Raw genomic sequence first — 27,771 nt, forward strand, 5'->3', positions numbered from 1 at the left:
TCACTCAGCTTGAGTGGCAATTTGCAGATGCTATTATTTCTAGTCTACTGAGGCTGTCCTCTCCTGACGCCCTCCCTCCAAAATGTCTTGATTTTACTTGCTCCCCCAGGAGGTAAAGTCATCAGAAGCAAAGTCTGCTAGAGTTGGAGACGCTCAGAGCCAGGCTGCCTGGGTTGCACTCCAGCTACACCACTTACTGCTGTGTGACTTTGGGTCTTATGATCTCCTCCCCCCCCCCCCATGGGTTAGTAACAGTACCTACACCTTGCAGGAGGGTTGCATTCATATGTAAAAGCATTTTGAAAAGGCGTGGCATATGGCGGACAAATCAGTTTGTTTTAGCTATTGGCCATCATCAACAACGTCACCGTTGCCTTTTGGGCCCTCTCAGGAAATCTCTAACATCTCCCACCAACGGACATTCAGAACTCTGCTCAATGCCCTAAAAAAGAGGACACAGTACTCTGCAAAGCACTCTATACCACTGACAGACAGCAACACTTTTCCATTTATAACTTCTACCTGTGTAAAACTCTTCTTGATCCTTCTCTCCTCTGCATAGTTGCCCCACAGATGTTTGAAGATCACTGTCCTGACCGACATCCCAAACTGTATCCTCTTTGGGCTCCACACCTGCCGATCCTGCACCAAACTGTCACATGACTTGTGTGTGCCATAGCTGAGCGGTGGGACAGAACCAATGGCAGGCAGCACAATGACCTACTTGGAGGGCCCACTTCCAGGGTGCCCTATGGTCAAGGCACTGGCCTTGCCCTATAATCCAAATAGATGGAGAAAGAAATACTCTCTCGTGGTACAAAGGATTTTCTATGCTTGATTTTAGTTTCAGCCCATGATGACTTAGTCAAAAAGAATCTTTTATGCTGATAATATTTAAGATGAAGAATTAGTTCAGACAATTTTGCTTTTCCCCTAGCTAAATTTTCTCTTAAAGTGTAACTTAGTTTTGTTTACATTTGTTCAGAAAGAATTCTGGGTCTCTGGCCTTTGGCTTTCAAATACCACGAGGGGTGTTTTATTTTTAACTGATAAGGAGTTACTCCAGTGCACAGGTCTACTCTGAACCCAACAGGCACTTTCCTTTCTACCACAGGCAATCTCAGACTGGAGGCCACCCTTCCATATTAGAAAAGAGACCCAGAGGCCCACAGTCTGACCAATTCTGCAAAGCCTAGTTTCCTTCAAAGCAAACTTTACTTTCCAAATTTGGATCTCAGGCTGAGGTCACATTTCCTAGGCTCCAAAAGACAAACAAAAAGGAAAATGAATGTTGCTGAACCTTTCAAAAGTACAAAAAAACATTTAAAACAGTGTTAAAGTCTATTCTAAGACCAAAATACTACGGATGAGGGAAAGTCAAGCAACGCATTCAGAGAAGGCATTTCAGTACATCTAACAGACAAACTCATATCAAAAATATACAAAAATATATTTTAAAAATAAAAACACAACTATATGATTGGGCAAAATACATGATCATGGGCAATAAACTTCTATGAAGAGATATTTTAACCTATCCATCAGGAAATATAAATCAAGACCACAGTGACATACCATCTTATCTCTACTTGGAAAAATTAAGAAGTCTGGTAACACCACGTGCTGAAGAGAATGTAGACCAACTGACTCAGATTGCTGATAGGAGTGTGCACTGGTCTAACCACTTCGGCAAAGTAATTGGTGCTATCACATGAAGCCGAACACCCGTATTGCGACCCAGCAACGCCACTGCTAGATGGCACCGCGATCCCCCAGAGCAGTGGTTCGGAACTCGGGTGATTCAGTCCCCCAAGGGACATTTGTCAATGGAGATGTTTTAGTTGTCACAGCTGGGGAGGGGGTGCTGTCATCTGGCAGGTAGAGGCATCGTGCAATATGCAGGACAGTCCTCCACAACAAAGAAGAATTCAGTCCAAAATGTCAGTAGTGCCAAGGTTGAGAAACTCTCCCTAGAGATACTGAAACACTCATGCAGCAAGATAGGAGTCTAAAAATATTCTCAGCAGTACCGTTTCTAATTGCCAAGAAATGGAAACAACCCAAATGCTCAGCAAATGCTCGCCAACAAGAAAAATGATACACGGATTGAGGTAGAGTCCAAGCGGTGAAAAATAAATGAAGGTCAGCTTCACGTGACGATATGGATGAACATTAGCTACGTAACATGGAGAAAGTGTAAGAAGGAGCACACAATAGGATACACTTTCTAAAAGCTCAAAAAGGCAAAACTTATAATGGGTTTACTTACGCATATGTTTGATAATATTATAAAACAACAAACACGTAAAGACGACAATAAACAATATTTGAGGGTGTTGGTTATCCAGGCAGAGGTGGGAAACATGGAAGCGCTCAGATGGGTGTAAGTTAGGGGAAAGGCTCTGGTTTTTTAGGTAGGCCATAGTCTCACTGATGTTTTTTTTTATATCACTAAGTAAATTTTACATCAAAACAAACGAGGAAGAGGGCCACACGTGGACCAACAACAATACACCATAAACCAAGGATTATCATTGATCCAACACTGTTAAACTGGGATTTTTATAATAGGTTTTTCTCAGAGCAGTTTTAAGTTCACAGCAAAATTGAGCAGATGATACAGAGATTTTCCATAAGTAACGACCGTTTTTTCAAAAGCAAAAAAGTCTAACAATGGGACAAGAGTGCTCTCTTCCTTTATCCAACAAATATTTATTGAGCATTTATTTTATGCAAGACTCTGGTTCCTACCCTTGGAGTTTACAGGCCCGTGGGGAAGCAAGACATTATACAACAAACTATACCAGGAAGTATTCGGCTGGGGAGTGGAGGACTGACTGGTCTGAAAAGCGAGACTTCCACACAGTTTTGCTGTTGGAACAAAACTCGGAAGGCTGATGAGGCATGGACCAGAGGAGAAGATAGGCTTTGCGCATGACATTGCCCTACTCAAATCTTAGGATTCAATCCAATTTGCCCAGCTAATACCCTAACTCCCTCTACCATCTCTTCAACTTCATCTCTCACTCTCCCTTCCTAAACCTCCCTCCCCCCGTCTTAATCGGTCTATTAATCTATCCACCCAATGCCCGGTGTATTTCAGCTTCGGGGTCCCCCCGCAGAAGCCATTTCCCTGCCTGGAGTTACTCCTCCAGCTATTTCTCCAGCAGACCCAGCCCCCAAGGACATCCAGTAAATCCCTGCTGACTGTTGCGGTTCTTTGGCACTGTGAACCCAGCATGGTGCTCAGCGCAGAGGCACCTGTTAAGGGTGGTCAAAGAACAAGACTGGCAAGAATGGAGATAGGGCCGTAGAGACCTCCCCATGCTGCAGAAAAGAAAGATGAGGTCCAGAGAGGGCAAGATCACACAACCTGCCAGGAAGAACTCTGGTCTCTTGATATCCAGGCTAGCGTCCTTTCTACCAGCCAGCCTACCCAATGAAACCAAAGCAGAATCTCAGCTGGTTTTATCGCTCTGTCATCAGTGCACTGTCCTTCTAAGCCACAGTCTCCTGCACTGTGCTTCTCAATCCTCCCGCACAGCACAGATGATAGGATACACAACACAACAGAATAATGGATGAAGTTGCTTATGGCCCCCAGTTACCCCAGACCTGCCTGGTTGCCTTGAGGAGATCAGCGTCTTGATATAAGTATGACTCTTGACATAGGTATGACATTTGTGGCAATTAATTGGAAAGCTCTGTTTTAAGGTTTAGAAATAATGCATACATTTTACATGCTCCATTCAGTTCTGTAAAATGTGCATGACTTATCAAAATTAGATGAAAAAATATTGCATAGAAATGCTTTGTTAAATTTATGACAGAGAAAGCATCCCCTTGGCTCCATTTGCCTCACCCTGTGTTAACGAATACTTAAACCACTTCAGATTTAGCTTTAGCAGTGACTCACACTTTCTGTTAACTTTAAGACTGTTTCCAGGTTACCAAGGGCCAAGATGAGATTTGAAAACGTCCAATTAGTGATCTTAATCAGTTAAGACATATAGCTGACCAAGTAAAGCAGTGATTTCATTCAAAAATAGTTTTATTATCCACCAAATTAAAAAAAAAAAAAAGTTCCCTTAAAAAATTTTTGCCGGCCAAGAGAATGAAAAGACATTTAACCGAGCCCAGCTGTTGCTCTGATGTTTCCATGGTGAGAACCCAAAGTTAGACAGGAAAGTATTTATTGTCCTTGTAGCATGCAAAGTTTAGAAGGAATATAAAGCACAGGCCATGGATGCCGAATATATCTAAGAACTGGACTCCACTGGCAGAATCTTAATGCATAAGCCATTATTTTGTTATTCTGTTTTAGAAGAAAATACTAATGGATCCAACACATTCTTTCTGCTGAAAACATGCAGTAGTTTAATATAATGGAATTCCAATCTACAGAGTATAAGCAGCAATAGGAAAAGATACATTAGCTAGGTTGCAGTTAATTCAGGTGTCAAAGTAATTCAGGTGCCAAGCAAATCAATCCAGTGATAACTACAGACAGAAGTGAGGCGTCTCACTACTTTGTATCTTGATTTTATGTTTAAAAAAACCTTTATTCCAGGCCATAGATACTAGTAAATTGTGTTAAGTGTCCCTTACAGATCTAGGAGAGAAGTGAAACTAGGATAAAGGGAGACTGGAATTCTCTATGAACTTTTGGAAATGGACGGGATGCCAAATCCCAGGCTGAGGTTTCAAGATGGCGGCCTCCAGAGGTGAAAACAGTCCTGCCCTGGGTCTGGCTTGTCTTCCTACTTATCTCATTCATATAATAAAGTGGAACAGGAGGATGGTAGCTTCCAGCTCTGGTGGTCTGTGATAGCTGAAGACACAAAATTGCATGGACGTTGGACAAGTTCTCCCATTTCCAGAACTCGTGCAACTACTAGTCTAATATGTGTTTACTGGTCAAGCTTAATTATAAATGTTTCAAACAATGGCCCCTCTTACACACATTCTTTCTCATGTTTTTCACAAATGGGAAGAGAAGTATAATAAAGAGTGAAAAACTTTTAGTTATAAATCAGAGAAACAGGATATGTGTGTCTTTGTGAACCAGATACCAAATGCAACCACCATGAGGAAGCCAACGTGTTTCAGAGTTTGTGTGCAGTAATATCTTTCTAACTCATGACTCAGTTTGCTTCTAGAATTCTAATTGCCCTTTCACATGCTTTAGACTTGAACCCACCAGAGTCAACTCTTAATATGGTAATAAAGTACAGATAATTGACATCTGGAGATAAACCTCAAATCTTATATTTCAGCCAGGGTTTTTCTCAACAACCTCATTTTCTATTTTCTACCCCCTCAAGTCATGCCTCCAAATTACCAATAGTAACCACACGGACTTGTGTGGGTAGATTGCTTTCTACTTCGCTGGCCATCTGCTGGTGAAGATGCCAATGAAGAATGAATTGTATAAAAGGGAGATAATAGGAAGAGAAAAAAGAGCAGCAAAGGGCCAGAATTATCTATAAGGACCATCACCAAAGGAACTGGACATGGGCCACCAGTCCCCACGCTGCTCTGTAAAGTCACACAGTCCCCAGAGTGTCCCAGTGTGGGGCTCAACCTGGTCCAAGACAGTGGTCCTGGGACATAAAGCAGTGAGGACTACTGATTCTTTCTCCAGTGTGGGCCTCAAATTCTCCACAGCCATAGCAACCTCCAGCCTAATGATCCTCTCCCTTGAGATACAGGATTTTAAAATGTTAATGCTCAGGTCCTACCTTCAGAAATTGTATTCCACCATTTTGAGGTGTAGTCTGATCACAGGTTATTTTCAGTGCTCCACAGGGTTGAGAACCACTGCCCTAGTTCAAGGGACCAATGTTTTTCAGTAGTTCTGTGTATTAGCTACGACCCACCATCCCCGTGTCCACTTTTCTTCACCTCCAATCTGATCCCCACCAGGAAGACAGGCATCTCTTCAGAGGTGCACGGCTAAGCCTTGCATGTCAAATAGCCGCCAGACTCCATACTATGGTTTCCAAGGTCCTGCAGGACTTAACCTGCTTGCTGTGCAACCTCATCTCATCTCCATGGCACCTGTGTCCCCAACCATGCTCCACAACCCTATTTCTGGAAACCCCTATTCATTACCTGGGGACACCAAACCCTTTCCTCCCTTTGCCACCAAACATGACATTCCCTCAGCCCAGGGAGTTCTTCTCATCTTTCAGGATTCAGGCTAAGTGCCTGAGGAGACGTCTTGGTCAACTCCCATCCCACTATCCTTTTTTCTAAAGAACCTTTTAAAAATGAATATGTAATTACAGGAATATATGCTTCCTTCAAAAAAGTATAAGACTGCTGATAAAAACTGAGTTCCCTTTGATCAGGGATAACCACTGCTACAAATCAGGTGGGTAAATTTCCAGATTAAAAGAAAATTTAAAAACGTTATTCTATAATGTTTTTATACAGCCACTGATATAGCAAGAATGTTAGTACTTCCGGTATAGTACATTTCTTATAACTGGTTTCATTACATAATATGCCTATTCAATGTTTTCCTTAGCTAGCCATTTCCCAATTCTTTGCTCTTATAAATGATACTGTAATGAAATCCCTGCCCATAGCTTTGTGCCCCTCTGCAAGTTCTTCTCAAGGATGTATCCTCACATCCCTGTTACCCTCTACCATACAGTCCTGTTTACTTCCTTAGAAAGCCCTCTGCCGAAGCTGCACACAGTTATTTGCTATACTATTTGCGCACACGCTGTCTGAGGCTTCCTGAGAGTCATTTCACCACTGTAGCTCAGAACCAAGAAAGTGGCAGGTACAAGAATATAGGAGTTGGCTGAACAATGAAGAATGAATAGGATTTTGCTTTCCTTTAGCCCATAAACTAGGATTTCTGCCACAGACACAAAGCAGTCATCCTACTATCAAGGCTCATAAAATGTCAATACTAAGAAGTCTATCGAGTTGAAGTCTATCCCTGAAATGAGACGCTCAGGACTGGGGGTTTCTCATCCAGAGGTTTGGCGGCTTCCTCATGGACTTAGACACACAAGCTATCATGATGAGGACCCAAGCCCCAGCCATGTTTTTACAAATACAAAGGCACTCATCTTCGCTTGTTTTTTTCCCCCCATTCCATGATCAAAATTATTTACCCTTCTATTTTGAAGGCAACTTTACAAAGCTTGTCACAGGTGAAAAAAAAAAAAGTTTTCCAGTATCTTCTCAAGTCCAGTAAGTCAGTATTGGTTTTGGTCTGGAGGCCTGCTGCTGACACAGGTCACTACAGCCTCTGTCCCCCTCACACCCCGTCCTGTCCAACACCTGTACGAGACAGACACCTGCAGGCAGCGGGCTCTGACCAGCCCACTTGCTCATGGGGCGACTCTCTAGCCATTTGTAATCTCATGTTTATAAAATCAAAACCACAGTTGGGGGGGGGAAAAAAAGACACCAACTCTCTCAGGAATGAAATTATTTCTCTGGGACAATGTGAATATCCCAGTTGAATACTCCTTAAGTGTGGTATTAGTGTCTCTGAAATCCTCTCTGAGTTTCTGTGTCTTTAGGAATTATGCTCTATCATGATCATCAAAAGGTATTTAGGCTGCAGATACCTGTCCCAGATGTGCCCGGGCTTCCTAGAATTCTCCAGCGCACTCTCGGAGGGTAAGGCTGGTTTCCCTCTTGGCTGGGCTCTGACTCTGCTCTGAGGAAAGCAGGAGCTACTGGGGTGAAGGGAGGCGCCTGTAGTCACTCATTTATTCTAGTTATTTAATGTACACTGTGTGGGGTGTTCTCCTGCTGCACACTTTGCCTGGTTTACTCCTTGAATTCTCACAGGAGCCGCTGAGGTAGGTACTAGTATTACTCCATTCACAGACGAGGAGCTGAGGCACAGTGTGGTTAAGGAGTTTCCCCTTAGTCACACAGCTAGTAAGCAAGCCAGGACCTGAACCCAAGTAGTCCAACTCTAGCATCCAAGCTCTTAACCACTATGCTTTGCTACCTCAGCTGTGATCATTTCTCTGCGGGTGGGGGCGGGGGAAGCCTTTTCTATGTAAGGACCAGAAAAGGCCATTAATCCTTCCTTCTTCCGAATTCTTTCCTGAACATCAAGGTCTTCTCACTGCATTCACGTGCACAGTGAGTTTACTGGCTCTCGCCCCTTGCTCAGCCCACCAAGGCTCCATCCCTCCAGAAGGAGATACAGCGCCGGGCACCACGAGACACATTTGGGCCACGGCTAGAGTCCATGTTAATTCTGGTCAGTTTCTGAACCATCAACAGTACCTCACTCAGGAATAAAGATTTTTTTCAACATGAATCCGATGCTTCAGTGATCACGGTCAGCGTGCTGAGCAGGTGCCGACAGACAACAATGCCATCAGGCTGGGTCTCTCTCTTTCTCGTTGGGTCTGTACCCTTCAATTTCCCAAGCCTATTCCCCAAAGGCTCCTTTGCAAAATGCTTCACCAGCTACACTGCTGGCCACTCTATCTTCTTTCACCAGGTCAGATTTGGCCTCTTCCACCTATATTTTCGGGGGTTTATTTCCCTGTTCATCCAACCTTCCTGAGTGAAGAGTCATCACCAAGCTTCTTCCGCAGACTCCTGTCAAGCAAAGGTAATCACATTCCTCCTCACATGACCGGGACCAAACAGGTCACTCAGTAATCATGAGAAAGCCTCTGCTCCATTTCCACAGGCATCCTGGGACTCGCACGAGACAGAGAGAGAGAGAGAGGCTCACCCTCCAGAAGGACCACCCCACCCACACCCACACAGACTACCACGGAAAATCAAGCTTCTCCAGAAAGGGCTGTGAACATCCAGAACATGGAGGGGAAGGTGCACGTTATAGGAAAGGTGGTGTTTGCACGGGTCAAGGGGACGCAGCCTGGACACTGAAAGAAAATTCCCAGAGCAAGTCAAAGATTTAATGAGAAACAAGGACCTGTCCTTCTCTTTGAAATGTGCTCACTATGGCTCTCCCAGTAAAGGCTGTCTCTTCCTGAAACATCACACCAAAGTGGGCCACTCTAGCTTGAAACATAGTCACACCTGAAGACAACCAATTTCAAGGTTCATTGACTTGGCAAGTAAGTGAGCTTCTCGGTTCCAGCATTTCACACGACGATGAGCCTCCACTTTGCTTTCCAGGGCTTTCCCCAGTCACTGCTCCGCGCACTTGCTTTCTCCCTGGGTTATGGCATTTAAGCCTAGACGTCAACCATCACCTACACATACCTGAGTTCCAGAAATGTCTATACAACAGTAGGGGAAGTTGTACTTGTGATCCACTGACACTTGCACTTAATGCCCAAAGCTTGCAAAGTGACCTAACAGCCACCCCATGATGCTGGGCCAGTGGCTGCCTGGGAATCGCCCAGACTCCTTTTTCTCACCTTAAAATCCAGTCACTGTCCTGCAGATAATGCCCTCCCTGTCTCCTCAGCTGCTCCTAACTCGCCACTCTCCCGGCCACTGCCCGAGTCAGGCCCTCTCCCGGACTGCTGCCACCTGCTCTCTGCTCTTCTGAGTCATCTCCCTGGAACACAACCCTGATCACACGTCACCTAAAAATTCACTGGTAGCTCTGCTCAGTTTTAAGGATAAAATTTTGCCAGTTTCCTCAGAACCTAGAAAGATCCCCAAATTCAATTCGGCAAAGCTCCGAATGTATACAAATGTTGGTCAAATCCCTACGTTGTGCACATGGAACATAATACAGTATGTCAATTATACTTCACTTGAAAAAAAGCAGCAAGGTCCAAACGCCCAATCAAGTCACAGCGAAATTTTAAGAAACCAGAGATCCTGCCCCAGAAGTCAGAGGAGCTTTGCGAAGTCACCTCTTCTCACACTTCAATGCCTCTGTTTTTTCTTTTCAGCAGTTCTACCAGTTCCAAGCTAACTCCCCTTTGCCCCCCCAGCACTCTCCCCTCCGGTCCACCCCCTTACTATTCAATACTCGGGAAACCAGAAAGAGCCTCTTAGACAGCAAATGGCAAATCTGAATCACCGGCTGTATTCCAATCATACCCACCTCACAAGGTCACATCCCTGGTCCATGACTCCCACTTATAACAAATCATTTGCCATCAGATAAATCTTCCCAGGTAGCCACTTGCCACTCAGGGTACCAGTGGTTATTAATCTGGCTGTTGTGAAATCCTCTAGCATGTTTACGCCAGGGCACAAAATCTTCTCCCCAGCTCGCATCCGTATTTATTTAACAATTACCTTCCTTAATAGAACAAAGCCCAGGAAAGCTCCAGGGCATGGAGTGGCTGTAATAATAACAGTGAGCTAAGCACACATTTGGGCTGCGTCTCTTAAATCACCCACCACCCTATTAAAGAGGTAGCATCATCCTGAGTTTACAGGGAAGAAGACCGAGGCCAAGCCTGGACTTTTACGCAGTCACAGGTTGTGAAGACCTACCCTGTGCTCTCGGCCACTTCCGCCACTGCTCCTTTACTGCCCTTGGCCAAACCTTCCTCCCGGAGCCAGGACCGACCACGGCACCCAGTTGTAGATCTCGCAGGTTAACACCAATTACACACCACCTACTCGTCTCATGCTCTTCGTCGGTCAATCCGTTGCTCATTGCTGTTTCCAAGAAAGAGAGCTAGGACTAGTCTGCTATTTCTGCTACTGACCCTACAACTAACCAGCCGAGAATTCTGTGACTCCTGGCCATGAAGTCCTGTGGACAAGGTGTGAGAAAGACCAGAGAACAAGGCACTGCCCCAGAACTCGGCATCCAAACACGCCTCTTCCCGTCAAAATATGGGAAGATGAGCTCACCCACCCTGCTAATGTTTCCATAATTAGGCTCTCCTTTGCCCACTGGTTCCTGTGGCTGGTGGAGAGGAGCCAACACCCCTTCGTACTTCTGCAGGAAAACAGAAAACAACTCCCTCTCCAATTGCCTCCCTCCTGCTCCCACTCAGAGGCTCAGCCCCAAGGCTTGGCTCCCACCACTCGCCGGGCCACTAATTGGTACACACCAGGTATGAGCCCCCAAAAGGTGAGGACAGCCTAGCCTCTGACCATTTTTAACTGTGGCTTCCTCTCAACCAGATGAATTTCTGTTCCTATACCTTCCTTCCTTCCTCTATCACAAGATAAAGGCTGCTTCGTTATGCTGAACGAGGAAGGCTTGCTCCAGTGTTGCAGTTACTGCTCTGAACATTTTCAGAACTCCTTAGGAATCGTCTTCAGTGCCAATTTTTGAGAAAAACAAACAAATCAGTGTGATTATCTCAAGATCAAAATCTAACAGGGACTATAAACAATACGGCTCATTAGGATTACCAAGTCACAGTAAATATTTGCTCTGAGTGATTTCTTGCTTTTTCAACAATCCTGATTCATCCTCGAAAGAGAAAAAGTTGTTACTGCTGAGCACGTTGTGCAGGTTCAGAGCACAGTCCCAGGGATATTTGGTTCTGAGCACATGCTCTGGACTAGGAAGGAATGGGTTCAAACTCAGCTGTGCCGCTTACCACCTGTGCGATATGGGGCCTGCTCTTTAACCTCCGAGCCTCAGTTTCCTCACCTTAAAAAGGGGAAGATTCTACCACGTTCTTCACATAACTTACAATTCATGCAAAACTGCTCAGCATGATAGCGAGCGCAGAGTCAGTGCCCCATACGTGCCGGCTCCTGCGATCACTGCGTATCTCCTAGACAGGGAATGAGGAAGAGCAAAGCATCCTCCCCGGACAAAGTAGAGGCTGGTTAGGAGGAGGATACACTTTCCTGAATCAGCACGCCACCTACAAGCTGCACAGGAAGAGACTAATAAATTGGGTACCCTAGCAATATCTTTTACGCATACCAAGGGACAGTGGAAGTGAAGATGTTTAATAGACAAGGAAAAAGTATTTGTGACATAGCTGTCAAACTTATTACCTATATCGTATAGAGGATGTTTACATTCTCTCTGCTTCTGTATCTGAAAATTTCCCTATTAAAATAGAGTAGGTGCTCATCAGTTTAAAAGGACAAACCATTCAGGAGACAGATGAGCCAAGGATATAAACAGGCAACACTCAGGAAAGGAAATTTCAACAGCCAATGAGCAACCTCAGCGGTAATCTAAAAGTGCACAGGGAAACACTGAGGCACCACAATTCACTCTTCAGAAATACGAAACTTCGGAACAACTCCTAACACCCAGTGCTGGTGAAGGTGTGACAAAATGGTCAGTCACGTGCGGGGGGGGGGGGTGGGCAGCAAAGTGGTATCGTCTTTTTGAGGACCAGTGGTGTGATATCAATAGTTAAAATGTAAGGCCCTTTGATCTAGAATCTCACTCCTACGAATCTCTCCTAAAAGAATGCTAACATATGTGTACAAAAACATGTGTGGATGCTTATTCCAGCAAGTTTAATACTAGGAAAAAAAATGGGAATCAAGCCATAGCAAAATGAATGAAGGCATCCTGTTTTTATAGTACCCCGTATAATGGAACACTAAGCAATAACTTTTTTAAATGTACTGACATAAAGATCCGGAAGTAGTAATATAAAATATGGCAACGTGTATTTGATAGTTGCTTATTAACTGCCAAGTACCAAGGATATTTGTTTTATATTTATGGAATCCCAGGGGAAGAAAAAGTAGTTGAATAAAATGGGACTCTGGAGGCAGAGCCCTTGAACTCGAAAACCAGCTCCACCAGGAACTCTAAAATCAATCTGATCAGCTGTGGGACTCTGGACAGTTCCTTTAACTCTCTTTGCCTCAGCTTCTCGTCCTGCCACACAGAGATCCTATCAGCACCTACTAATGGGGTAATGATGAAAATGGACTTGGTGCATTGAAGCTCTCGGCAGAAGGCCTGGCAGGTAATTAGGTGCCCAGGAAAGGCGAGCCACAGCGACAGCTGCTAATTGCCATCATCATCCTCTGCACCGTATGGTCCAACTAGGTCTATTTTACACTGCATAGTTGCTACCACATCTTCACATCCTCGATCCTTTTTATTGGAAAACAGAGTTGCTATGTAGTTGATGCCCCCTGTGTGCCTGGGGCCATATCTAAATTGCTACACGGCTCTTAGTGGTGGAGCTAAGCAGCCCCTCCCCTGCCTCAGTACTTCCATCCTAGGTGGGGATGGGAGGACCTGTGCAGGCTGAGGGTTCCTCTGCTCTCGAGGAGCCGTAGCCTATTCTCCGCCAGCGGGTTCACACTGAGCTCCCGATGTGAGGGTCCACACCATACCCAGCCTGACTCCCCCTCCCTGAAACGCGGGTGAACTAGCTATCTCCTGGTCAGGACCCATGGCCTGTAGCCCAGGTGGGCATGGTCCCTCTCGGCTTCCCCCTCTCTGGGACCCGCCAGAGGCAGGCCGCAACTTTTCCCTGCGGCTTGCAGATCAGGTATGTATACAAATGACTGTGTCTGGTTCCTCCCAGCAGCAAGCTCAAGGCCTGGCCCCAACCCTTATCTCCCCCATCGGCCTGTTGACTTCCTTATCAACTTATTAGAATGAGTACTTTGGCGCAACATATGTTAAGCCTTTTTTTTTCTTATTTTTACCTCCCGTCTAACTTATATAACAAAGTAGCAATTTTTGAATTCAACTTCTATTTCTTGACCACCAGTTGATAATACCATGAGCCAAGAGGACAGTGCCCATTGCTCCTTCTCAGAACTGACTCCTCAGTGCCACCCGACCATCTGAGAGCCCTGGGTAGTCAGAGTGACTCTAGTGAGCTTGTCTTGTGTTCCTGTTCCTCCAGATTCCTGAGCCTGGCTGCAAAACAGCACAGCTTCCACTACAGAATCATTGCTCAATCTTGCCGCTTTGTAATATGGCTGGCGTCACGTGCTGTTATGTCAATTTGGGGGAATGTGATAGATATAAAGCTGATTGGCATTGGGTATACTGGGCTTTTGGACTACTGAGAAAAATCAGGAGGTCTAGTCAAACCTTTGGTTCTTCCAAAGAGGGTTCAGCATATTCCCTAAGAATTTGAAGCATAAACTTTGCTAAATCAATTACAACAAAAACAAGCAGAAAAGGGACTCTACTTTGTGTACAGTAGCCAAGAAATCTGAGAATTCTATTCTCTGAAAAAAAATAAAAAGCCAGCTTTGACCCATGCACATGAACGTTTGAAGGTAGATCCACAGAGTTCCATGTGCTGCTAAGAAAGACACCACGTCCTTCCAACAGTTGAAGCTCTCCCTACCTCAGCATCATCCCAAGGAGGAACGAAAAATTATAATCAATTACTTGCTGTCCTGTAAGGTGGGGTTTCTCAGACTCAGCACTACTGATATTTCAGAACAGATCATTCTTTGTGCAGAGGGCTGTCCCGTGCCTTGTGGAATCTTCAGTGGCAACCCCAGACTCTATCCCCCAGGTGCTGACGGCACTCCGCGATGATCGTGGCCACCAAACACGTGTCCAGACATCGCCAAATGTCCTGAGGGACAACACCACCACCTTCATGGGAACACTGGCACTGATTCCAGGCTGTTTCCACCTCTTGGAGCAGCCCCACCTTTCTTGGACTCATCTCCAGATCCCCTTCTCCTTGCTGGCTCTGTATGTCCCCTCATCTAACTCATCTCCTGCCTTGTCCAATCCCTTCAACCGCCCACAGTGCCCTGAGAACCTATGAGCAGCTGTCAGCCAAATCCCGGATAGTCTCAATGTCTTCATGGAATATTCCCTGCTCCCACCCTGAACTTAGCACACTGTTCCCTACAGCCCTCTCCTACGTCATGATGGGCTCTTCGGTCACACCCCATATACTCCTCTTTGCCAATTCCAGATCATTTCTCGGCCAACCTCCCTCTAGAAACTGAGCGTCTTAGAACAGGGGCTGGCCAACGATAGCCTGTGGGCCAAATCTGGCTTACCACCTGTTTTTATATAGTCCGTCTGCTAAGGATGGTTTTCAAATTTTTAAATGGTTGAAACACAAACCAGAAGGATATTTCCTGACATGTAAAATTGCAATCTCAGTGTCCGTACACAAGCAAGCTCATTTGCTTACCTGGTGTCTCGGGCTGCTTTTGCAAAGGCAGAATGCCATTGAAGGGTTGCAACACAGACTGCCCGACCTGCAGAGCTTAACCTATGTACTACCTGGCCTGACAGAGAAAGCTTCCAACCCCTGCCTTTGAGGTACGTGGCAGCAGTCTGGGCCAGCCAGTTGTCATCATCTACTACCTGCCAGGTCACTCTTCCATGTGTATTAAAATATACACAGGACCGAAGGCTGGATGGCACAACTGCTAACGTTAGTGACTGAATCAAGTTCAAAATTACCTCCGTGGGTTGGAATGTTGTGTGGAAATCAGCAGGATGAAAGGTTTCATATATTAAGTCCCATGCAATGTTCATTATCAGAGAGACTGACACACAGAGCAGAAAGATGATCTGGTGTGTGGTGACAGAGGTAAGAACTATGATGAATAGGGAAACACTATGGGGAATTTCATCCATGTAATGGCATACGAAGCAATAATAGAGCTAGAATATTATGGAGTGCATTTAGGTCAGAAGACCTTCCTCACAAACAGAAAAGTTCAGGGATAGAACGGGGTGCCCCAGAGAGGAGAGGGCCTAAGCCTAAAAGTGCATAGAAAGTCCTCCTGCTATAGGCTTAAAGATTTTTTTTCTCTTAAGATTATCTACTATTTATAATTTAAACCAGCAACACTGGTTGTTTTGCTGATTTGAGGCTGCAAGTAATTTTTCCTTGGTAAAAAAATGAAAGCACCCACAGTTTTCTTCCAGTGCAAAGATGAATGTTTTTTTCTTTTTAGAAAGAGAGAGAGAGCACACAAAAGAGCGGGAGGCAGGGGGCGAGGGGCAGAGAGAATCAGAAGCAGGCTCCACACCCAGCACAGAGCCCAACATGGGGCTCAATCTCACAACCTGAGATCATGACCTGAGGCGAAATCAAGAGTTGGGTGATTAACTGACTGAGCCACCCAGGTGCCCCTAAAAGCATTTTTGGTGACTATGTGCCATAATGAGCTTTATCTTTACACTTACATTTTGGATTTCATTCTTGGGGTGCCTGGGTGGCTCAGTCAGCTAAGCGTCTGACTTCTGATTTTGGCTCAGGTCATGATCTCAGGGTTGTGAGATTGAGCCCTGAACTGGGCTCTGTGCTGGGCGTGGAGCCTGCTTCAGATTCTCTCTCTCCCTCTGTCCCTACCCCCCCACACTCCCTGCTACCCCTTGCACTCATGCGTTCTCTCTCAAAGAAAAAAAAAGGTGATTTTAGGTGATAGATGACCAATAACCAACAAACTTCTACCTTATTTGATAAATGCTCAGTGCAGAGTTCTATTTCTTATGAAACAAAAGCAAACCAATCTGTTCTTGGAGTCTCAGTTCTTACTGGAATTAAAGCACATAGCCCAGCAGGCTTAAATCATAAGGAGACTTTGAAATTTTCTCCTTCCGAACTCTGAATTTTTAATATTTGCATCAAAAAAATATACTTACATAGTATATAAATAAAATTTCTTCTCACTCGGTGACTGTGCTTTGGGATAGTGGGTTGGGAAGTGATTCCGTGTGATTTGGACACTGAAAGGCAAAGGCCAAAGACTTGTGTCGAACCCACAACTCAGCCCCTTAGTCCTGGGATCATCACACGGCACCAAGGCCCTGTCTCTCACTTGTAAAACGAGGATGAAGACACTTGTCCTGCTAGATCCTCCAGAGGACCATTGTGAGAATGTCAGATGATGTTAAAGGACCATCTGAGCAGGGAATGCCATATGCATTTTAGGGCAACGTGAATCTCTAAACTCTAGCATGTTCCTATCATCTTCTTTTCAGAGGTACCGGCATTAGTTGGGTCAGAATGATAAAATCCAGTCTAAAGATCCTATGTGGCATACACAAGGCACGTTGCCACAAGTCAGTGCTGAGCAGGGCCAGAATGCTCACATACATGAGGAGCCAGCTAGGTCAGGCCTGCTCTGTCTTTCAAGGTCTGTGGGGAGTCGGACACAAGGAACTACTTGATGCTAAGGTGCCGTGCGGAGGCACAGGTGTTAAGCAGCTGACGAAGCTATGCATGCAGGGATCATTTCCCGTTTGGCCTCTTGTCACCCTTTCCCCCATCCCACTCCCACCTCTGCCAAAACTGTACTGCTGCTTCGGGGCCGGAGGGCCAAACCCCTCCAACAGGCTTCATGAAGCCACTTCATAATCAATCTGTAAAATGTTATGTCTTTACAAGTGGGAAAGTGTATTCTTCTCCAATAAATGCTGTAAATGTCCGTCAAAGTACTCATTTCAGTAAAATGAAAACTCAGTCCTGTTTGAAAAGAATGAGACAAGAAACATGCAGAGCATCACGTGTGGCTCCCATTCCAGATCCCCCCCAAGCCCCACACCTCGAAACCGTGAACTGTGCCCATGACGGTCTACTCCACTGCTGTCATCCTTGCCAACCTGCCACAAGGTGTGGCCATCTGAGCTCACAACATGGGGACCTTTGAAAAGTGTAACAGCAAGAAACAGACCAGGCATCGACAGGACACAAGGCAGACAGAACAAGAGAACGCCAAGCGCTGCTGACAAGGACTCCGAATGACTGGCCTCAGCATCTGGGGTGGTTTTACATACCGATTTGCAGCCTACTGCATCCCCTTCTCTCCCTCAGCTAGGAGCAGTGCTGAAAGAACCTTACGTGCCCTTTGAGCACTGCCTAAGTTTCTTGAAGATCTTAGACCACAAGGTGCAACGTTTAGGATAGACGCGCTCATTCCTCCGTCTGTTTAGAAGTTTGTCTTCTTTTAACACCTTGTTCTACACAGACTCTTAGAAAAATCTGTAGATGGATAGTTACGTGGTAGAGAAGGGTGTCAACGAGGATCGTGGCTTGCACATCACTCTCGGACTAGTGCCTTCCTCTCCTTCTGCGACAGGAGGCACCCAAGGGCATGGCCAGCTCAGCCTCCAGGGGCTCTATGCACGCCAGACTGCTCAGGACATCGCTCAAGATGGGGGTGGATGTTCCTCAGGGATACAGAGGAGGGGACATATCTCGATCACTAGCTTAAGGGCATCCAACTTATGCAGAGTGACCTTCTTCTTCACCAGGCAGCCTCATGACTCACATGTGGCTCCCAGGTGGATCTCCATGATGACAGAAAATGCTCCAGCCAAATGATGTAAGCAGAGCCTCCACGTGCCAGCAGCAGGGGGTGACGCACTGGCAAACCAGTGCACCAGTCAGTCCAGGTGGACCTGGCTGGCATGGACTGGTCCACAGAGCTCCATCACCCTAGTGAACGGACAGCATTCCCTTGGGGAGCTATCAGTGGACCCAGACTCCAGAACAGCATGGCCCTCCATCGTGTTGCACCTCTACTTTATAGAACCGTTTCTAAGTTCCTATTGATTTTGTCAAAATCTATTACTTTTGTGTGTGTGTGTCAATGGCATTTACTGAAATTTATATATTTATATATTATCTACTCATATAAATATAATATAATGTATATGTACATCTATGTTTATATTTATATAATTTATCTGTTTAATTCACACAGGCTTACTCTATTTAACTAAAATCACCCTCAACTATGCATTGCTACAAGTATCTCAAGACTAACGATCTTATATTTACAGGATGGCGCACCATTCGTTTCTAGGTAAAGTCCTGTGTTTTGTATTCTTTTCCATTTGATAAAGCACAGATTTTCGTACAGATATTAATTGAGATAGGACTGTGAAAACACAAGTGTGTGAAGAAGAGCTCGTGGAGTTAATAAGATCACATCTAGGCCTTGCCTGGGGACGTTCCAAGGACCTCTGGGGTGGCGTTTTAAGGGCAGGGAAGAACCCAGAAGCCGGGAGCAAGTCAGGAGAGGTTGTGTGGCCAGCAGGGCCGGGATGGTGGTGGGTGCCTGCTGGGTTGTGACCCCGCCCACCTCGTCAGGGTCCTTGCGCCCCTCGAAAGGGCTGGGGTAATGCTTACTTTTCACAGTGCTCTCGTACTTGACTGGGCTTGAAGCCAGGAGCCGACTGGGAGCAGGGACTGGTGGGGGCCGACAGGGGACTGCCAGTGCTCTGCACCGAGTGCCTGCGGCTGCGCCTGCGGTCCAGGCCCCGCTGCTCGCCCGCGCTGCCGCTGCCGCCACCGGAACACACGCTGGCCCTCCTCCGGTCCCGGCGCCCGCTGGGGGGCGGCTCTGCAGTCTCATCGCCGTCCTCCAGCCGCAGTGCCACCTGAAAAAGCAGAGAGCGCCCAGGGCAAAGTCAGACTTGACAGCCTCTCAGCGACTTTAGGTGGGATCTGCATTTCAGGTTCGCTCTAATGTGACTCCACATTCCTTCCATCCTGCGAACTCAGCTTCTCTGCAAGATCTTCACAACCACAGGCGTGCCAAAGTGCAGTCTGCAAACGGAAAGATGCTTGCCACTGTATATTTTCCCAGTCAAATGGGGATGAAAAGGCCAACAGATACCCTGAGCAGGTCTGCGAAGTACTCTGCAATCAGACAGGATCTTTACCCTGGAGCCCAGCACTGTCCCTTCCGGGGCTGCATCTCTCCCGGCCCACCCTGTGCTCTGCTGTGGTCCAGGAGGCGATGTCTGTCCTGAAGCCCAGCCGCAGGGAGCCCTCCAGTGCCTGATCATTCCTGAGCTTGCTTCCCAACCGAGCGCAGCCAGGACTGTGGTCAGGGCAAGGGCCCCAAGACGCAGGTGAGCGGAGTTGGCCGCACGCACGATCTTTCCGAGAGGCCCGGTGCAGCGGCACATCCGGCCTGATGTCAGCGCCCCAGCTTGGCGCTGCGGCTACGGGGCTACCCTCCCTCTGCCTGGTCCCTGGGGTTGGGGGTGGAGCCTGAAGTGACACCAGACAGCCTGCATATGCCAGTCACAAAAATATACACCAGAGATAAACTTCACCTCTAAATTGTTTTTAAATCTTCCCTTAAAAGTCATGCATATTTATGCAGAAGAATAATTGCCTTACACCTTGCCACTGTGGTTTCACGTGGAAACCGGAGCCAGCTGGCACCACACCCCCACACCACTGCCCTTGGCCGAAGGGTATTTTAGTCCTGCTCCTAGATGGCGCCCTTTCCAGAGGCCCAGCTCTGCCATCTTGTCCTCTCGCTCTGCCCGGGATCCTGCTCCGCGGCTGCCTCAGTTTAGGCTCTGACACCATCTGGCTGTGCTTTTGCACGGCTCCCTCCTTGCCCGTGCCCGCTCTCCTCGGCCAGGGGCACCGCTTGGCAAAGCACAAGCTGCCAATGACGAGGCCTGGCATGCATGCTGGCGGTGCCACTCACCAACCGGGTGTGACCTGCAGCTAATTACCTGCCTTTTCTCTAGCTCGCCCCAGGAGGTAACAGTATTGCGTTCGTGGGACTGCGGGAGGAATCGCTTCTATAAAGATGATTTATGTGGCTGGTACTCAATAAATAGGACTATCCTTCCCCAAGCTAGGCCGTCAGACGAAGGGGCCCAGGATGCCCACAAATTCCTCCATCGCACATAAGTGGCAAGCCTGAGCCCATCCCAGCCAAGTCCAGCAGTCTCTCTGACTCGTCTACCAGGGAGTTCCACAGTCCTGCATCCCCCGAGGTGCCGATTCTCCAGCCCTACAGGTGCTCTTGGTCACATTTCACAACTCAGTCCTGACAGGTGAGAGAATGGAGACCGAGATTGGCTAACCAAGCAAAATGGTTTTCATATCACCTATCTATAGAAAGCCAAGCTAGTGCAAAATCAACAGTCCCCTGTGTCCAAAGTTTTGGCACCTGCGCTCATTTAACAAGGTGAGCTTGACTGTGTCAAGGCCAGGTTGGCCACCCGCATCCCGGTTCACAGAGATGAACACCTGGGACAGGTGGCCTGTTTCACAGGGGTGTACTCCCCCGCTTTACCTGTCCCATCTCCAGTTTCTTCCAGCTCTGACTTTTGGGTAAGATCAATGTAGTGAAAACTCTATCTTTGTGCCAGATACATTTTATAACACACTCTCAGATGGATATAGGAAGACAATTTAATAATATTTTGACTATTTGTTCTCCCAGAATTTACTAGTCAGACATAATTTTGGGAGGTTTGAGGTAACAATTGATAAGAGTTGAGAAAAAGCACTGTTGTAAAATGTCACTAGAAAAAAAAAAGTCATTGTAAAGTCGGTTTCCTAAGGGTCTTCACTCCAGTATCACTGCAGGAAGTAAGAAAGAAATGATGCATTTGGTTAATCACATTTATCATCTCAACGTTAACACTTTAAATGGCATTCTCTAGGACAGTGGGAGAAGGACTGTACATCTGACGAACGACGGTATTCTTAAATATTTCTAACCAGTTGTTTTTTCTTCATTTTTAGATATGAAAATTCTAGACCATTTGAACTTATTCTGACCCGAAGTATTGATTCTGCTTCTTATTAAGGCACACATTTGGAATGATAAGATTAGGGGATAAAGTAGAGTTCAGATATTTCTAATTCCTTGTCTAACCTCAGAGATCCAAGGATCAAATAGCATGCCTCTCACAGCTCCTTTCAGAGAGGAGCTTTGTGTTCTGTGTGCACAAAGCAAAACCCATTTTAACTGCCTTTCGTCAGAGAAGATGGAGACAATCAAGAAGTTTAAATGAAAAGAAAAACCTGGAAAAATTATCAAAGCAACCCCATAAAACAAATTTTAATGAGGGCTTTCTAAAGTTCAGAGCCTCGGCAAAACATCTATCTCTTTTACAAAAAAGAAAGAAAGAAAGAAAGAAAGGGGTGCACGGAAGGGTAGTTACAGAGCACAGAATCCCAGTCGATTCAGTGGCAGCCTGGGGCCTCACAGCGAGCATCTGCGTAACATGAAATTTGGGCCCAGTGTTCACTCGTGATTTTGTTTTTACCAGGAGAATCGTAGAATCACCAGTATCCACTGAAGACGGGAAGAGAGGCTTTACTTTCCCACACAAGGCTACGGTGGCAGTGCCCAGTTCTTTAGATTCTAGGGAGTGCAACAAATTAGTCAAGAACACACAGAGCTGGCAAAGACCTGGAGGGCCCAGCACTTACCACGACTCCTCCTCCGAATCTCGGGTGTCAGATCGAATTAACTACAGCTCAACCAGCATCCTCCACCAAACCCAAGATAAGACCAACAATGTCCCAGGGAATCTCTAGTCTCTCCCTAATGAGGAAGTGTTTCACTTGCTGGGCCCCTCAGCAAATGCCTTCTAATTCTTGTAATTAAATGTAGAACACAGTTTATACACTAAAACCCAGTTGAGGGGCAAGCGGTTTCCAAATCCAGCACTGAATGCTACCACACTCTATCCCACCTTACTAGGAAAGCAGTTAGAAGATAGGGTGCTATCTGTGACAGCTTCCTTCCGTCGTTGAGGCCGGTGAGTGATGTGGACACTCTTTTCAAGTTTTCATTATGGAAATTTTCAAACATACACAAAATATGAAAGAGTATGAAGACTGTGATGCATTTTTCAGCCCTGATAGTCCGACAAGTATCAACCCCATCCAGTCTTGTGTTATTTATACTCCACTCCTCGCCCCCAAATCCCAGACGATATCATTTCATCTGTAAATATTTTAGTAAATGTCCCTAAAAGATAAGGATTTTTAAAAACCATAACCCCCGTACCACTGTTCCACTTAAAATAACTTCTTAATATCATCAAATATCCAACAATGTGAACATTTTTGATGGAAGTCAAAAGCTACCACATCTCTTCGAATTTATATCATTATTACTACTAACATTGTGGCAGGCTGCCATCTTGCATAATAGATAGTCGTTTTCCATATAGCTATCTCATACCTTCTTTTTAATCCTATACCTGTACATGCATACCTATACGTCTTGGTTCAGCTTTTAGGTGAAGTGGATGCCAGCGCTAGTACCATTTCAAGAAGCAACATGCCAATGGCAGCTTGTAGGAAATGGTCACAGCGCTAGGCTCCCAGAGTACCATGCCTCCTTGTTTCCTCACTCTTGTGTAGCCCCCTCCTACACCGAGCCCATTTCCTATGGGACTTGCTTTGGCCAATGGGACATCAGCAAACATGATGCAAATAAGGCTTGACAAGTGTTTGCACGTTGGGACTGGCCCTTCTGAAATGCTGCTACCACACGAAGAAGTGCGAGCTAGCCTGCTCAAGACTCAGAGCCCAGCCAAGAGCCAGCACCCAATGCCAAGCCAAGTGAATGAGGCCATCATAGACCATGCAGCCCCAGTCAAGCCACCAGATACTCTCAGCTGAACCAAGCCCAAATACCTGACCCACAGAATTATCAGCAAATTCCTGTGTTGGACCACTGTGTTTGGCTTACTTGACATGCAGCAAGAGTAACTGATACACATTTTTAAAATCACCTATGACAGGAAAGGACTTGAAGAGACTGGACTATTAGTTAATTATTCCTAACATTAATAGCTACCCCTCTCTTTTAGGGTCTCTGGACCCAATTCCAACAGTGGGGGGGGGGGGGAGTCAAGCAATTCTTGAACACCCGCAGGGTGTCTAAGAATTAACTCCATTCAACTCAGTTCTGACACTGTCTCCCCAGGGCCAGCATCAAATATTCTAGGTTAAGAGTTCAGTTCGACAGGACTGCCTCACTGCCTCCCACCCCAATTCAGATCCCAGCTGCAAGCTCCAGGCTGTTACCTGTGTTTCTGACCAACCAGACTGGAGGTTCCAACATCCTCCTCCTTAGGTTCAATGAATTTGCTGGAGTGGCTCACAGAGCTCAAGGAAACACTTACTTACATTGACCAGGTTATTAAATTATAGGATAAAAAATATAAATCAACAGCCAGATTAAGAGAGACACAGGGCAAGTTCCCAAACAAAGGAGTTTCTGTCCTCATGGAACTTGGTGGAATGTGTCAGCATTCTGCTTCCCTGAGACTGGAAGCTCTCCAAAAAGGACCAAAGAGCTGCCCTCGTGGGTGTTTATGGAGGTTTCATGATGTAGTCATGATTAACTAAGTCATTGGCGATTGGCTGATCCAACGTCCAGCCCCTCCAACCCCAGGAGGTCAGGGATTGGGGCTGAAAATTCCAACCATTCCTTTGGCAACCAGCCCCATCCTTAGGTGCTTTCTGAAAGTCACCTCCCTAATATAACAAAATATACCTTTATCACTCTCAACACATAGGAAATTTCAAGGGTTTGGGGAGCTGTGAGCCAGAAATGAGGATAATGACCAAATACATTTTTCTTAAAATAAATCACGTTATCACACTCTCACCCCCAAAGTCTTCAGCCTTAATATGCTTTTCCATTACCAGGACCACATTTTTAGAATTAAAAATTAGAACATATAATCTGACAAAAGTTTTCATATTTGATTTGTGAATTTATGTATTTGAAAACTCATATGAAGCTATAAAAATTAAAATGAATTTAATTAAACAGGAATTAAATCACCTCTCTGAAATGGAATTAAATTACATGGAATTGGGCCTGTCCCCAGAAAGTCCAGGACATGTGGTCACCAGACATCCTTCACTTTTAGCAAGAATTCTAGAAACCGAACCAAGTTCTCTGCAATTATTTGAAAACATTCATAGTCTTCTGTGAGGAAAAGCCTGGCTTTGCTCATAGGTCTCTTTGCTGTCCCTGCATATACTGAACTTAGTTGTCCTGTGGCAGTAAATAGTTTTCAGAACATTCACTTTCAGAAAGGAATAAAAACCCTGATTCCGCCCCATATCTCAAGCATCGAGTTGTCACCTTGGGATGTTACTCTTTCCTTTAAGATAGCTGCATCCTGATTAAATCATGCCCTTCCTTCAACCCAGCATCTGGCAAATATAGTCATAAAACAAGTGATATCTAAAAGAGACTTTCATTCGCGCACTTACTGAACATCTACTCTGGACAAGCACACTGCTGGGCTCTGGGGCAAAGAAAGAAATGAAATATGACTCAGAGTAACAGCTCAAAGGAAGACAGACAGACAAGTACGTCCTGAGGACTGCTCAGTCCAAGCTATGGTCATAGCGAGCTCTCTTTCCTAAGTTATGAGCAAAGAGCAGGGGACAAGCAGGAGGAACTCCTTTTACCTTGGCACGAACGCCTTGCGGATAAGGGGACATCTATGGATCTATGGTGACTCCTACAGGAGTAAGAATTTGCAAACTATGAGAGCAGGAAGGAAGAACTCTAGGCAAAGAAGAGAGAATGAAGGAAAACTCCCTGCCCACCCCCGCAAAGACCTGCCTTCCATGTTCTAGAGACAGGAGAGAACTTCAGAGACATTGTAGGAGTGGCCAGAGACAAGGCCACAGGAGCATAAAGGCCACAAACAATGTAGGTCTCTGTACCAACTCAATGTGTTTGGGCTTCATCCTCATGGCCACAGAAAAGGTTTTCTCATGTATTCATTCACTCATTTGCTTACTCAAGTTTGTTCTCTTAGAGGAATGGCATAGTCAGATCTAACTTTCAGGAAGATCCTTTTTTTCAGTTGCTGGGAGTTAGGCAGGGGAGAACAGAGAGAGGTCTTAATGGGATATAGCCCCTGCAGGATGCCAGCCTCTCCAGGCTCAGATCATGCTGCTGTCCCAGACCCTAACCTCTCCAGTCACACCAATCTCTATTTGACCCTTCACACCTGCCAAGCCAGAGCTCCTCTGCTGCTTTGCCCTCCATCACTATCCTTCTTTAGGCCATCTTCTCAGAAGGCCATCTTTCCTGTCCCTGCCTCACTTTCTCACCCCTACTTCATCTTGTCTCTCTTCATAAACATGTTTGGAGCTTCCAATTCTCAATTAATTCATGTACTTGGCCACTGTATGCACCCCACTAGGGTGTGCACTCCCTGAAGGCAATGGCCTTGTCTGTCTAGCTCACTACTATGTCCTAGGGTCTGGAATAGTGCCTGGAACATAGTAGGTGCTCAATAAAGTTGTGCTGAAAAAGCAAATTTTGAATTTGTTAAGAAGAGAAGATACTACAATGAGAAGATACTACAATAATCCAGGTAAGAAACAAGAGGACCAGAGCTAGGGGAATGGAGAAGAAAGTGAGGTTGTCAGCTATTATATTTCTAAATGGGAGGGGGGGCAGGAGAAAAAAAAAATAAAGGAGTCTAGGATAGCTCCAGGTTTGTAACATGGAAGACTCTACTGTTTATAAAAGCGGAGAAACGAACAGATGATACAGGACTTTTATTTTCTTTATGGGAGAAAAATAAAGTTCAGTTAGGGCTGGTTACATGTCATGTGCAGCTTCCAAACAGCTGTGCCCAACATAGAGCTCCCTAGGCACCATCTATGTCCCTCTGCACTGTTACATTTGGCTCCTGGAGGAATCAGCTATTTGCTTGTCTTAGACTATAGGTTTAGAGTTCCTTGGATACAGACAGAACTTCTCTCTGCACTTTTAGCCCCAGCAAAGTATATGATATATAATAGGCCCCATGAATGAAAGTAACACAAGAAGAGAAGCAGGAAGAAAAGCAGGCAGCCATGGGCCTTGGCAAAAGCTCAAGGTCAAATATCAGCCACCAGCCTCAAAAACTGAACTCACTGGGTAAATCAGAACAGGCCACACACACTGAGAGAGGAGGTCTGGAACCCCGACACTGAAAGGGAGGTCAGAGAAGGATCCAGGGGAGGACACTGAGGATGAATGATCAGAGAGAGATCCTGGAGCCGTTAGCACACTTAGCCACCAGAAGTACAGAAGCAACACACAAGAGTCATCTCACAAACACTAACATCATTCTTTCAAAATGCTAGCAAAACAGTGATGCCCAAACTGATAAAGACGGCATACAAAAAGAAGGAAAGGAAGAGAAGAGGTGGAGGGAGGATGAGGGGGAAGCCAGTAAGACTTAAGAATACTTGTGCACAAATCCTAAATAAGTTAGTAATGAACAGAATTCCAACAGCATATTTTAAGAAAGAATACATCATCACCAAGCGGGTTATAGTCTAGAAACATGAAGATGGTTAAAAACAAGAAAAAGTAAAGAAATGAATTAAATAACCAATTCAAAAAACTAGAAAAAAAACAACAAAGTAAACTGAAAGAAAGTTAGAGATGAAAATTATAAAGATAAAAAATTGAAGAGGAAGGAACACCTCCAAACTCATTTTATGAGGCCAGCATTACCCTGATACCAAAACCAAATAAAAACAACACACACACACACACTACAAGCTAATATCCCCAGTGAACATTGCTGCAAAAATCCTCAACAAAGTATTAGCAAACTAAATTCAACAGAACATTAAAAGGGATCATACACCATCATCCAGTGGAATTTAATCCAGGGATGCAAGGATGGTTTAATATCCACAAATCAATCAATATCATACATTACATTACCAAAGGGTAAAAATCATATGATCATCTCAACAGGTATAGAAAAAGCATCTGAAAAAATTCAATATCCATTTATGGTGAAAATTCTCAAAAAGGTGGGTATAGAAGGAAATACCTCAACATAATAAAGGCCATATATGACAAACCCAGAGCTCACACTCAATGGTGAAAAGCTGAAAGCTTTTCCTCTAAGATCAGAAACAGACAAGGATGCCAGCTCTCATCACTTTAATCAATATAATATTTGGAGTCCTAGCCACAGCAGTTAGGCAAGTAAAAGAAATAAAAGGCATCCAAATTAGAAAGGAAGAAGTAAAAGTGTCACTATTTGTAGATGACATGATACTATATAAAGTCCTCAAGACTCCACCAAAACAAACAAACAAACAAACAAAAATGATTAGAATAAGTGAATTCAGTTAAGTTACAGCACACAATATTAGCATACAGAAATTGGTTATG

General features: G+C 45.3%; 1 protein-coding gene across 22 annotated transcripts in view; it reads right to left on the reverse strand.

Moving 5' to 3' along the window:
- FHOD3 (formin homology 2 domain containing 3) overlaps window positions 1-27,771 on the reverse strand; it is a 450,733-nt gene that overhangs the window by 121,583 nt on the left and 301,379 nt on the right. For all 22 annotated transcript variants that reach the window (XM_045777869.2, XM_087869863.1, XM_045777879.2 and 19 more), the window contains one exon: window positions 18,960-19,210. In XM_045777869.2, the coding sequence (XP_045633825.2) occupies window positions 18,960-19,210 (251 nt within the window). The remainder of the gene's footprint in view (window positions 1-18,959; window positions 19,211-27,771) is intronic.

This window comes from Ursus americanus, chromosome 19 (assembly GCF_024610735.1).
Source record: "Ursus americanus isolate L20-20 chromosome 19, mUrsAme1.1.p, whole genome shotgun sequence".
Classification (NCBI taxonomy): Eukaryota; Metazoa; Chordata; class Mammalia; order Carnivora; family Ursidae; genus Ursus; species Ursus americanus.